Here is a 14,246-nt window from a genome sequence, read left to right as displayed (position 1 = left end):
ATTTGTCTCACCAACTGTCACTTACAGATGTCTTTTTTGGAGGTGCAGCTCTCCTATTGGCCCCTGGAACAGAACTCTGCACAAGGAAGTTTCTCAGTTTTCAGAATACTTCACTGAGTGGTTGATTTATACGTTAGCTTAAAAGATTCATTATTTGCATTTACCTTTCAGATCTTTCATCTCTCTAATGCTCCTTGGTATTTTATTGTTTTGAGACAGGCCAGAACCAACTGGATTTCTTTTAAAGTTTAATCCTTCTCTCAGTGTGGTTGATAAAATACACCAAAACACTCCACTCCACTGGGCAGTTGCAGCAGGAAATGTTAGTGCCGTAGATAAACTTTTGGAAGCCGGTTCTAGCCTGGACATCCGAAATGTTAAGGTATGACCAGGTATTTATCTCCCTTAGTTTATTATATCTTCGGTTAGAAAATTAGTACATCAACATCAGCATAAGCTATGCATATATTTTCAATTACCACAAGATAAATAACCAGCAATAGTAAGTGACTACTTTCAGAATGGATACATAGAGTCTTTGATTCTGCTGATGTCTTGTACAGTGTTTCGCACCCATACTCTATCGAAAATATAATTGAACTCTTCTCTCTCTCTCTCTCTCTCTCTCTCTCTCTCTTTTTAGGGTGAAACACCTCTTGATCTGGCTCTCCAAAACAAAAATCGGCTCATTATTCACATGCTAAAAACAGAAGCCAAAATGAGAGCTAACAAAAAGTTCAGACTTTGGAGGTGGCTGCAGAAATGCGAGGTATTTTCGTATGGGTCCTGTTCTGTGGGCTCTAGGAACTGTTTTTATTCATTTGCATTTCTGTTTTTAAGGCAAATTCAGGAAGAAACCAGACCAAACCAGGGAGTTGGTCACAACTGTCCCATGTGTCCCATAGCCCAGAGTTGGAAGTGTGGCACATTCATTGGCAATTTACTGTTGGTCCTCAGCTAGATGGCTCTAAAGCTACGTGCTATCTTGTGACTGTTATAGCATACTTCCACATTTGTTTAACAAATGAATTGAAACAGATGGTTTAGATTCTTCAAGAAGCAAGAGGAAAATTTGTTTTTATTGAGAATATTTTTCAAGAGGAAAACAGTAACCTTCAGCGTTTTGTTAGAATCTCGAGGAGTTAGACTTTAAAAATAAGTGTTGCAGACTTCACAAAACAAAAACATCTAGAATTTCAAAAGGTGAACCCAAATTTTATTCTTTAACTTGGCAGTTCTTCTGAGGGATGTTCTCCTGAAGTGAACAGTTAACTGATAGGGCGAGTCAGGAAGTTCAACTTGTTCTTAGAAAAATCTAGCCCTATTAAGTGTCATATTAGTCATAATTCAAATTGTTAAAGGGGGGTATAGATTCTGTTTCATGTTTTCAGATATGAAAGATGACATCCTTTTTTCTAATGATGTTTAGTAATTGTACTCTCAGAGTGATTCTAAGTCAGACACCCCAGATTTCTGTGCAGAAGTTCATTACGATATGGCACCTCTTTTGCATTCAGGCTTGTAGATGGAGAGAGGAAGAAGTAATTGTCACCCCTCTGTGTCCTTTGCCGGCCCCGCTGCTTCTCCCCTACCCCGTGATGGTGGGGTGCCCCAAGATTTTGTTCTTAGACCTCTTTGTTTATCTCAGTCCCTTGGTGATTCCATGCACTTCCGTGGCTGTAAATGTATGTGTTGACAGCTCCCACAGCTATCTCTAGTCCAGATCTTTCCAGACTCCTATAACGAATTACCTACTTGACTTACCCAGTTCAGTGCCTACTAGGTGTCTACAACATAGCATGTCCAAAACTGAACTCCCGACGTTTTCCCACTCTTCCCAACTACTCCACCCACAGCCTTTCCCCTTCTCAGTAGGTGGCAACTCCAGTTTTTAGTCATTTTTTGTCTTTTCTCTGTATCCAGTCCATTGGGAAAACATACTGGCTATTTCTGCCCTCAGTATGTATCCAGAATCGGACCTCTTGTCACTGTTCCACCAACGGCACTTTGGTCCAGCCGCCATTATCTTTCACGCAGCTCACCGCTGCTGTCTGGCGTCCCCCCTGCTCCCACTCCCCTCTAGTCCATTCTCAGCTCAGCAGCCAGGTGAATCGTTTTTTTTTTTTTTTTTTTTTACTTATTTTTTGAGGTGGGGGAAGGGCCAGAGAGAGGGAGACAGAGGATCCGAGGTGGCTCTGTGCTGACAGCAGAGAGCCTGATGCAGGGCTCGAACTCATGAACTGCAAGACCATGGCCTGAGCTGAAGTTGGATGCTCAACTGACTGAGCCATTCAGGCACCCCTTGATGAATCTTTTAAAATGCAGGTCAGATCCTGTCATTTATCTGCTCCGAATCCTGTGACGTCTCCCCCTTTCTCCTAGAATAAAAACCCGAGTCCTTTCAGTGACTTACGAAGCCCTGTGTGATCCATCTGTTTTTATGCTATTAAATCACTTAATACATTTGGCTGTCATCTTCTGCTAGAATTTAAGCTCCATGAGAGAAAGACCTTAAACTCATGGTGTGTCTCAAGTGCTTAGAACAGTGCCCAGCATATAGTATACCCTGCAGTATTTATTGAGTGACTAAATAGTGCGGCTCATTGGTAAGTGTTATATCTGGAATTATAATTTAAGATCCAGATGCGCCTGGGTGGCTTAGTTGGTTGATCATCCAGATCTTTATTTCAGCTCAGGTCATGATCCCAGGGTCATGGGATCAAGCCTGCATTGGGCTCTGCTCTGGGCATGGAGCCTGCTTGGGATTCTCTTTCTCCCTTTGCTCTTGCCTCCCCCACCTTGTGTGCTCGCTTTCTCTCTCTCTCACTCTCTCTCTCTCTCAAATTTAAAAAAAGAAAAAATATTTGAGATCCATATTTAATTCTTATTTCTGTTCTGAGAGTATGTTGCTCATAGATTCCAAGTTTACTATCTTTTAAAAAAAATCTAAACTTGATTACCATGCAAATTAGATTTAGGATTTTATTTTATTTTTTTCAAAAAATTTTAAAGTTTATTTATTTATTTTGAGAGAGAGACAGCATGAGCTAGGGTGGGAGGGAGCATAGAGAAAGGGGGAGAGAGAGAATCCTAAGCAGACTCCGCACTGTCAGCGCAGAGCCTGACACGGGGCTTTCAAACTCACTAATTGTAAGATCATGACCTGAACGGAAACCAAGAATCAGACACTTAACTGACTGAGCCACCCATGCATCCCTAGATTTAGGACTTCAAAGATTCGATAGTGTTTGTTCATCCTCAGAATACTTAGGAAAGTAAAAATCGAAGGAAATAGGGCAGAATAGATTTCCTCCCTTTGTTGTTGCAGAGCCTTGCCAAGGTCATGTACGTTGCAGTTAAGGGACTGCTTTGCAGAAATGTGGTGCCTGGCGTCAGTGCAGACAGTCACTACTGGTTTATAGACATTTCATTCTTTTCACTTTGCCAGCATAAATCTGAATGATTAGCATCCCGAGGCTATGGTTCAGTCTCTGGCCTCCGTGTCACATTTGACAACTGAGAATTACTCCTTTCTTGAAACTTGAATCTTCCTTAGCTTCTCTGGGAACTTTCCCCTGCGTTCTTATCCTGCCTTGCTGGTCACACCAGTCACTCTCTTCGTTATCTTTGACAACTTAGCTTTCTTCCCCTTCAGTGTTTGTGTTGGCTAAGATTCTGCCCCTTTCTACCTGCACACAGTCCTCGCGATGTTATTGGCTCATGGCATTCCAGACTATATACTGATGAATACAGAGTTTTCGCCTGGGTGGTGGACCTGCTTTTCTGATGGCCTCCTGGCTGTCTCCTCATAGGCATCTGAAATTCCACATGCCTCGAACTATTATCTTTTCTGCCAGCTTGTTCCCTCGGACCTTTATTAGGGGGTGGCACCATCTGCTGTCCAGGCCGGAACTCCTGCACTCTCCACATTGAGCCTTGGGTGTCCTGATTTTTGTGTGGTCCCTTTGTTTTGTTTTATGCTTTCTGACCTACAGTACTGTTTGAAAGAAATTATTTTTAAGAATGTCAACTCTCATTAGCACTTCTCTAAAAGACCACCGTATCTTGGAGGAGAGGAAAGCAAAAGGAAACATGTTTAGGCAATATTTTATAAAATCTAAGGTTTTTAAAGGATTGTTTCCAAGATTGGTAATTTTCTCAGACTTCAAATTTATCAGTCAGCGATTCTGAAGAAAAACTATGTTCTGCTATTGTATTAATGCTTATATATTCAGGAAGTGATTCTTCTGTGGTACTAATCATTATTAGATACTTAGGAGGTAAAATCCACAAGGTTCTAAAATTCTGAATCTCTTTAATAGCTCTTCCTGCTGCTGATGCTTTCTGTGATTACCATGTGGGCTGTCGGATACATACTGGACTTCAATTCAGATTCTTGGCTTTTAAAAGGATGTCTTCTAGTAACATTGTTTTTTCTGACATCTTTGCTTCCAAGGTGTGTATATTAGTCTTTGCAAGGCTGGTAATTGCATTCCATGTGATTGCTTATTTCTATTGTTGATTAGCTGAAATCGCAGTTTTTACTGAACTCTGAATGTTACTTATCACATAGAAACATCTTCAGGGGTGGCGGGAGGGAAGGGCTTTGGTAGCATATGATTTGGCTAAAAGCAAATTGGTCAACCCAGTAATTTGATTGAATTGGTAACTGGTAGGAAATAAAGACCCTAACTCACTTTTTGAATGGTTGATTTTGGTAAGTAACGAGAAGATTTTTGTAACTTCTGCATCCTGAAGCATTTTTGCCCATTTTTCAGAAGTTGTGTTTTTTCCTTGATCTAAATTCATTTTAAGCTTGTTATTTTTGCTTTTAAAGTTTTTTAGTTGAAACAACCTAGTTGAATGGTAGGAAATTATAAAATAGCAACTGTGGGGTGGCTCTATTTTTAGGAAAATATTATACATGATTGTATTTAGTCATGGCTAAGGGTCAAGTTGCCTGGGTTCGAGTCAGGCTTTACCACACAGCCATCTGACCTTTAACAAGTGGCTTTGCCTCTCTGTGCCTCACTTTTTCACCTATAAACTGAGGATAGTAATTGTGACAATACCTGCTTCATGGCTAATATGTATACAGTGGTTAGGACCAGGGCTGACATGCGGTACTCCACAGTCACGCCACACCCCCGTCTCTTCTTGCCTCCCTTTTTCAGTAAAATGGCATCCAGTTCCCCGTGTGAAGTGGGGAATGTCAGCCTTGGATTACTGTTGTCTTTGATTCTTCCCTTCCCACATCCAGCTTATCACCAAGCCCTTCCTGTTTTTTCTCCAGTTGGTCAGCTCTTATCCCTAGTTTATAGTTCATCCCCACTTAGCAGTCAGGGTGGTCTTTTTAAAAGGCAAATAATCAGTTTCATTCTCTCCTCCCTGCTAACGGCTTCCAGTGACTTTTCTGTGTCTTCAGAATAAAATTCAAACTCCTTGCCCGAGAAGTGTTGTGTGATTCGATCTCTCCCTTTGGACTTCATCTCTCTTCTCTTCCCTTCTCTGTTCTTCTGCCCTCTTTCCATTTCTAAAACACATTGACACACTCATGCCGCCCCAGGGCCTTGACTCTTGCTTAGGTCTTTGTCTGAAGTGTTCTGATACCATATTATTTCAGAGCTGGGGACACAGCTATTCAGGCCTCAGGTCCTGTGTCCCCTCCTTAGGCCATCCCTGAATAACTCTCTGCACCACCCTGTTTGATTTTCTTCCTAGCACTTACCGTTTCCTGGAGTGTTAAGGCCCATGCAAGCAGGAAACATTTCTCTTTTGAATATTTTCATTTACTGAATGAAAGAAAAATGTAATGTATGATGATGATCTGTAGAAAAGGATCTAAAAGAACCTCTATTGAAGGTGTGATGTTGAATATTCCTGTGCCTTTTTTTGCTTGCCAGCATTTTCCGGAATTAGCATGAGCTGCTTGAGTAATAAGGGAAAAAAAATATTAGAGGACTCTTACCTCTTGGTCACTCAAGCGCAGGAGAGTGGTTGGAAATGAATTAGATTATAAATTTAAAGTAGAAACTTACATTTCTGAAAAATAACAAAATGCCTAAAATTGTTTGCTATACAGAAAACTTGTAACTGTATAGCAAACATTTTCCACTAAGTAGATTGTGACTTGGTCGCCAAAGAAATTTTAAGCCAAATCACTAGAAATCGCACTGATTACTTTGGGGTTTTTGCTTTTTCTCTTGCAGAGAGAAAGCAAGAGCTGACAGTATCTACTCACCTAGGATAGGAGCACTTGAGGTTTTGTTTGTTTTAGTAGAAACCAACATCACACAGAAGTTTATAGGAAACTTTTATTTTTGCTGACATTGAGGCGAGGACTTTATACGCTAGACGTGGCATATGGACACGAATCAAATGGGAGACAAATGCATATGGCAGCGTTATCCGTACTGCTTTTATTTCTCTCACACCCTTGTGTAGGGACCCGGTCCCGTGGAGCTAGGCGGCTGCACACTTGTCCTGTTCTTCAGGCTTTAGGGGCGGTCGCGTATTGACCCAGGCTCCTACGTGATGCCTGTTCACAGTACGCATTTCGTGGTGGCAGACGCTTACAAATTAGGCAGTTGACTGCACTCCTAATTCAGTCAAACACGTCTGTGCTGCCACACTTCAGGCAGGTCATTACATGGGTTCTCTTTAGCCTGTTCTGGTCGCATATCCTGTGCCTCAGGTCTGAACCTTTAGTTTTTCTCAAATATTTTATCATAATTATACTTCTGACCTTGATAGCTTTTTAAAAAAATCCTTTCCTTACCCATCATCAACCATTATTTTTTCCTGGTATAAATTTAAAAATAGATCCAAGTAAACCATATTCATGCATGGATTTTCTGTATCGAGTATTTTACATGGAAGATTTTTTTTCTTTTGAAATTATAACACTTGAGTAAGTTCTTTGTGGACGTCCATGTTGCTTGTTACCCAAGCACGAGGGTTCGCGTTTGATGACTGTGGCCACTTTCAGCCTTTATTTCTTCTTTTTATGTTGAGTGTCTGCTTCTCAAGCTGGTTGTGGGATAAAGGTGCTTAAGGTCGTGTGCATCTGTTATGGTTGAAAACTCCACTGCTAGCCTCCAGAAGAAAGCTTGTTCAGTGTGAAGGTGAATCTCCCAAGTATTTAACATTTTTGCATTTTGGAATATTTGAAAATATGATATGCCAAAGAGAGAACTACAAATGTGATATTTTTCAATAGAAATAAAGATTCATTGCAAATAGAGAGTTATTGGGAATGAAATAACGTAGAAGTTAGCTATAAGAACTGGAACATGGATTTCTTGAGTGCTTTACTTTTCTCTTGTGTAAAATGGGGTTGAGATGGTGGCAAACTTATTTTTTAAAGTATTTTTAAGTGTTTATTTATTTTGAGAGAGAGAGAAACAGCTTTAGTGGGGGAGGGCCGGAGACAGAAAGAATCCCAAGCAGGCTTCATGCTGCCAGCGCGGAGCCCAATGTGGGGCTTGATCTCATAAACCTTGAGATCATGGCCTGAGCTGAAATCAGGAGTCGGATGCTTAACCAGCTGAGCCATCCAGATACCCACAAACTCTTAATTTCCATGTGGAAAGTGGCACATAGGAAGCACTCAGTACTGAAAGCTGTTATTGTTGTTGTTACTTAAGGGAATTGTTACTATTACTGTTATTATTTAAGGGGATTTAGAACTAAAATTAATATGGACCATACCTATTTTTACTAATACTATATGTTTATCCTTTTTTCTTTTAGATTCTTGGTCGGATATAAGAGTCTTATCTACTTACCAACAGCCTTCCTGCTAAGTTCCATTTTTTGGATATTTGTGACTTGGTTCATCTTGTTCTTTCCTCATATCCTTCCAGCTGAAATTTAAATGCATATCTCATTTTGCCTTTAAACAATAGTAACGCCATTGTTAGGAATGTAGATATTAGAAGGGATCCAGGGAATGCAACTCATGTTTGTATGCATTGTAATTATTTTGGTTGAAGATGTTTAATGTCAAAAATCTCATTTCTGGAAATAATCTCAGAACACACTATGGAAGCAGCAGCATCTAGTATTTATTACTCAGAGGAAAGAAGCAATAGAGTGAATTATTGTTTAACTTGGACCCAGGAAAATTTGTCGTATTGCCTTAAGATGCTCTCTTCAAGGTCAGCAGGTTCTTTTAACTTGGTCGGCATTTACGGTTGATTAATAAATCCCCTGGATGCCAGGATGTCCTGTAGGGGAGGGATGTTCGGGAATGTGTCCTCGCCAGCAGTGGCCGGTGCAGTGTTACTGTCCACAGCAAACGTACATTTACATTGCCTCCCGGAATGAATGTGAAACAGAAAATGATACTGCTGATGTGTGCTCTACTGTGAAATTCTGTGATTTTATCCTGCCCTACTTCCTTTTTTAAAAATGCTGGTCACAGCTTACTTAATTCTTTCATGAACTGCTAATGGATGGCAGCCCATGATTTCAAATTTAAAAAAACTCGTCTAAGAACTAGGTTTATCCCTTGAAGAGCTGGGCCCCGGCCACTGGCAGCTTAGGGGTGAATTGTGCTCTTCGGGGAGATTTCTTGGTTTAATAGCTCTTTATAGCTGCCATTAGGAGGGAGGCATCTTCTCTAGTTTTTTATCTTTCCACCTCTTTCCAGGTTCCCTTTTCCCCTTCCAGAGACTCTAGGAAGCCATTATAACCTTGTTTTCGTTACACAATAGGAGAAGAAAGAATGTGGTGGTAGAAATGTACCTGTAAGCATATTCCTTTAACTTCTATGTTATGTGTCCTTCTGGCAATGGCGTTTTTAAAAAGAAAAATGGTGTTTGTGGGAGAAATGCATACAATCAACTCAGGAATGTTCTTTCCATAGGAGTCAGTGTAAAGTGAGGAAGCCTGTGAGTTCTCAGAGTGCGTGTGTCTTCTTCCATCGCAGCATGTTTATACTTTAATGATATTTTTGTTTCTGAGCATTTTCTCTAATTTTTTTCAGATTCCTTTAATGTAAATGAATGGGGTAGCATACCATGGAGTTCATTTGGCTTTTATCAAAAGATGTTATTACATAAAGCCTTTGTTTCATGAAGACTGATTTGGGGGCAGCTTTTTAAGCACTAGTCTTACTACCACTACTTAATGAAGGCTTGCATGATATTATGTGTTATAAAAATAGTTCATAAGTAACCACAAGTGTGTAAAACAACAGGACAGTATACCTCCCAAATTACTTGCAGAAATCTCAAGCCAGATAAATTCTAGGATAAGTGACATGATTCTGAGAGGGAGGGCTGATATTTTTGTTTACCAACTCATGTGGCAGTGGAGTAAACACAGTTTTAGATTTGTGTTTTCTGATGAGTGTTTTTGCAGAATCAGTATCAACAAAAAAGTAACTCCCCTGTGGTTTTGAAAGTTTCGATCACAGAACTTAGTATTCATCCCAAGTGGCTTAACCATTTGCGAAGACGCCATTACATCAGAAGAACTGATTTCCAAAGCTAGACAGACTCTTACTCCTATGTCAGAGCTGACGAGACCGGACCTCTGCTTGCCCGCACAGCCGAAAGCCCTTGGACCTCGGCAGCCGTTTGCGCCTGCTGCGGGGGAGCACATGTCAGTCAGTAGGTGGCACACTTTGCCGTCGGATCAGTGTCTTTCAAGCTGAATGGCAAATGCCGTTTGAACTGCCCTGGGTGTGACCTGCGGTGCTGCCCCCCCACCCCCCACCCCAGTTCTGAGTAGACTTAATCTTGTCCCGGGTTTTGCCAAATCCGGGTTGTGTGGGGGCTTCCCCTCTCCCTGTCCTTTTTGGGCAGAGTGTCTCGGGCACTGTGGAAAGAGTACCATCTTTGTCATCGGACAGAATGAGTTTGAGTTTGGCTCTCTTTCTTATGTACCACTGGGTACATTGTTGAATTTCACCGAGTCTCAGCTTTCTGTTAAAAGAATCCTGAGGGATAACAGCACCAAATCTGTGGGATGGCTGCAAGGAGTACTATGCTCTGATGTCTGTGAAATGCTGACCATGGTCCTCATTGCATAGTGGCCATTTTATAAATAATACCTATTCTATTAGTCACTCTTCTGAATTAAATCTGTGTAGATGGCTGCATGTTGAAATTAATTTTAAGGGACACTCTGGGCTGGTTCCTCAGATGAACCTTTTGGTGCTTTTTTTATATGCTCAGCAAATAATATATTTGGCTTTTATGAGGCAGGATCAGGTGGAAGAGATAGGACCTTACTGATAGGTTTGGAGGTGAGGTGAAGACTCAGGAAAGAAATGGTGAGGCACAGAACATTACGTCTGTGTGTCTGGCATGTGGTGGGAATGACACAGTTTCAGATCAGGGGGGAAAGAGCAAGAGCTTTGACTAAAAGCATGACATGGGGAGTGACTCAGGTGTCAAGGAAGCCACTGTATTCCCCAGTAGTAGTACAAGGAATTGAGTGTCCACACAAAGGACAACAGCCGTCACAGTGTCCCCGGCACTGGTCAGTACAACCCCGAGGTGTGTTTGCTCTGTTTTAATTCTGTTGTTTTAAGAGAAACATTGACATATATGAGCACAAGTGGAAGAGCATGACCAGGAACCTGTGCTGTACAGGGAACAGGGTCGCTGCTTATCCCTGGAGCTGTGCGCACTGCCTCCCAATGTCAAGAGTTTGGAAGCCTATCATTTGGAAGCCAACACATTGTATGGGATGGACATTCAGTAAAAATATATTGAACAAATGAGGAATAAGGTTCTGTAGGGTAGATCTAAGGACAGCCATAGTGTAGATCTTTAGTGTAGAGCCAAAGGATCTAAAGAATGAAAACCAGTTAGTCCAAGTTCCAGAAAGGCAAATTTCAGCTCCATATTGAGAGACTTTAACTGCAAATAGTCACCAGGAAACTGGAGAGGCTGAGGGGTCTATAAGTAAGTATAATCTAAGGTCTAAGTGCCACAACAGGCATTCTGAGATCAGGGAAGGGAAAGAATCCTTTCTCTGTAGGGAATCATGAAAGACCTGCAAGGGAAGGGAGAATAAAGTTAGACTTGGGCATCCTAAAAGTGTGCTTCTGGAGGTAGCTGGGGGCAGTGGGGAGCATTTGAGGTTAATGAACCAACCACACAAAACAAGGGTGCGGAAGCAAGAAACGTTTGGCTTTTATGAGGGGATAGAATGCATGCTTTTTACTTAGAGAGGATCCAGTGATGCTCCTGGGATTTGTTTTCTTCAGAACGGGAGGCCAAAGTTCAGTCAGCTCAATATGCAGAATCATCATGTGATTCAACTCAATGTAGTTTTGAGAATGTGTTGTGTGTTAGTCAAGATTCTGTGGGAAGAAAACAGGATGTGATTCTTTGACTAAAGGTCTTGACTTAATGTGCTCTTTCACAGTGTTCTTAATCCGTTCTAAGTAAGCTTCATTGTTAGAATTTTGTTTCACACAGCTCTTCTAGATTCCTTTCTTAAAGCTAGGCCCTTCTGCAAACAAACTGATAAAAATATTTTTTAAATGTTTATCTATTTATTTTGGGAGACAAAGAACAGGCAGAGGAGGGGCAGAGAGAGAGGAGAGAGAATTCCAAGTAGGCTCCGTGCTATGAGTGCCAAGCCTGATGCGGGGCTCAAACTTATGAACTGTGAGGTCATGACCTGAGCCAAAATCAAGAATTGGACACTCAACCCACTGAGCCACCCAGGTGCCCCCAAACTGATAAACTAAGAAACCAACATTTGTTCCTGCCTACCCGAACCAGATGTGGTTGTGCTAGTTTTTGTGGGTCAGAGCAGGGCTTCTTAAATTCTAATGTGCATGTGGGTCCCCTGAGGAACTTGTTAAGATCCCGAGTCTGGTTCTGCAGATCTGGGGTAACGTCTGAAGTTACGCCTTTCTCACAGACTCCCAGGTAAAGCCAATGCAGTGAGTCCATGGACCACACTTTGAATAGCAAGGGTTTAGAGTTTATTTCATGGCTGCCTTTTCCACTCCAAAGTTTGGCACAAGACAGCTTGATAATACCTTGGAAGGCAGATGTGGTTACTGTGTTGATAATGATTTAAGTTAGGCAAGGAGAATTGACTTAGTGCTGGTATATTGGCTTACTACTTCACCTTCATTTGTCTTTCCCTGGAGCAAAATTTTACTTGCTATACGTAGAATTTGTACCACTTCAAAAACATTTCTAAGTGGGTAATACTTATCCTTGAAATACTTTTTATCTTAATGTCTCTACAGGGTCTTCCTTTTCCAAAATAGTATTTGATTTGTAATTAATTTGCAAAGAGAGCAGTTTTTTTCATTTCTAAGTTAATACAGCCTAATATAGTGACAAGCATTAGTTATTAAACTTTCTACTAGGCAACTTTTGCAAGCATTTATCTAATGTAAAAGGAAATATTTTTAGTTGGAATCTCTGAATCAAATGGTTTGTTTCTTTGAATGATTTTGTTAAAATGACCGATAATTATTCTTTTCGATGCTTACAGGAGAACCATGGTAACACCATTAGAGATTAATCTATTTGGATCTTGAATATTTTTCAGTTCTCAGGATGTTCCTCATATATTGCAACCATTCCTATCAATTTTTTTTTTGTATGAGTTTCAACTAATCAGAAGGGGCTAATTATTAAGCAATCATGAGCAAATTCTTGTAGGATTAGGACATAGGATGGGGTCAGGGATGTGTATGTACACATAACAGAAAGTGAGGGTGGAATATAGAGAGATTCTTAGGCACCGATAATGAAACTTGCTTATGTTCTAATTACGCTGTTCTTAGAGGAAGTTGACACATTCCTTAACGTGGTTTTCACATCTGGCGGGCACCCCTTTCTATTTCGCTTTCATTCTCAGCATAGTAGGCTTCCTCTACTTTTTCTACAAGACTTGGGCAACTGATCCAGGCTTCACTAAAGCGTCTGAAGAAGAAAGGAAAACGGTGAGCTTTGTCAGGTTACTTTTTTTTTAAATAGGAGGGTCATAGCCATGTTCGTGTTTGTCACGGGCATTCTCCAGTGCCTGGCACATGATAGACGCAGCATACATCAGCAAAGCTGAGATTTCTCCACTGTCCTGCTTTCTCATTTATTTATGGAAAAGTTTTAAAAAGTATTTTTGTTTCCTCTTAAAGTCAGACCCAAGACTTTTTCCATTGTAATTTCTGTCAGTGAACACGATCTGGATTTCTTTATAGGAACACTTAGATAATGATCATTTAGCCCACTTGATACATGGAGACTGACCAGGCAGGGGCCAGGGGGAGCCCTCCTTATTAACAGGAGAGAGATGGGAAGGTGTCAGAGGACATGCGTGTCTTCCTTTGTGAATGTTAAGGGTCGTTGTCGGCGTTACCTATGGGGAGTTCCCGGAACACTGAGCCTGTGGTGCTTATCACCATGAGTTCCAATGTACATGGATGGGTTCTGTTTGCTTTTTGTGAGTGTATCCGTGTATGTGTAGTTTTCTCTAGCAGATTATAACTGGGAGATGATTGCCATTCATGGAGAGAAGGGGAGGCGTAATTTGTGTGCCTTCTAATTTATTGGCTGTGGTTGAAAATGCAGCCTTGAAAAGTCACACTGTTTTCAGGCACAGAATGATTTGGTGGCTGGTATTCCAGATTCCTCTTCTGGCCACCTGTTTGGAGAGAGAGCCGTGACAATGGTGAATAAGCATTCCCCAATAAAACGTCATCATGAGGTCAAATTTGTGTCTTTCAGAATATCATCACCCTTGCAGAGACTGGCTGTCTGGACTTCAGAACATTTTGTACTTCATGTCTTGTGAGTCTTTTTTTTTTTAGTTTTAAATAATTTTATCCCAAATAAATTCTTAGTAACGTTTCTCACGTAAGCATTTCTTAAATCTCCATGATATATTTGTACACATTTGTTTCTACCAGTGTCTAATTTTGAATTATAGTCAATAATTTTCTGCCTTGAGCATATGAAGGAACGATGTTTGCAGTTTCTCAAAGTTGTCTGCGGTTAGATCTCTATGTGAATGATCCGTGGTGTGTTTTGATTGCTTTTTCCTGCCATGAAGCCTATATTAGAAGTAACTTCAAGTCAGAGGCTCACGATGACCCAGAAACCGCTTAGGGAAACCTCTCATTTTGTAGTTGAGGAATCAAGGGTCTAGAGGGAAGAAGTGACTTCCCTTTAACAAAGTAAATTATTGGCAGAGCCAGAAATGTAACTCGGGTTTCCTTTTCCCTTTTTCTTAATGATACTGCCTTATTTCCCCTTTGCCAG

At 40.9% G+C, this 14,246-nt stretch overlaps 1 protein-coding gene across 2 annotated transcripts in view; it reads left to right on the top strand.

Moving 5' to 3' along the window:
• ZDHHC13 (zinc finger DHHC-type containing 13) overlaps positions 1-14,246 on the top strand; it is a 49,625-nt gene that overhangs the window by 22,677 nt on the left and 12,702 nt on the right. For both annotated transcript variants that reach the window (XM_029956499.1, XM_029956498.1), the window contains exons 7-12: positions 220-382; positions 644-769; positions 4,323-4,456; positions 7,753-7,853; positions 12,807-12,931; positions 13,713-13,775. In XM_029956499.1, the coding sequence (XP_029812359.1) occupies positions 220-382; positions 644-769; positions 4,323-4,456; positions 7,753-7,853; positions 12,807-12,931; positions 13,713-13,775 (712 nt within the window). The remainder of the gene's footprint in view (positions 1-219; positions 383-643; positions 770-4,322; positions 4,457-7,752; positions 7,854-12,806; positions 12,932-13,712; positions 13,776-14,246) is intronic.

Source organism: Suricata suricatta, chromosome 11 (assembly GCF_006229205.1).
Source record: "Suricata suricatta isolate VVHF042 chromosome 11, meerkat_22Aug2017_6uvM2_HiC, whole genome shotgun sequence".
Taxonomy (NCBI): domain Eukaryota; kingdom Metazoa; phylum Chordata; class Mammalia; order Carnivora; family Herpestidae; genus Suricata; species Suricata suricatta.
This window is presented reverse-complemented; position numbering and strand designations above follow the sequence as displayed.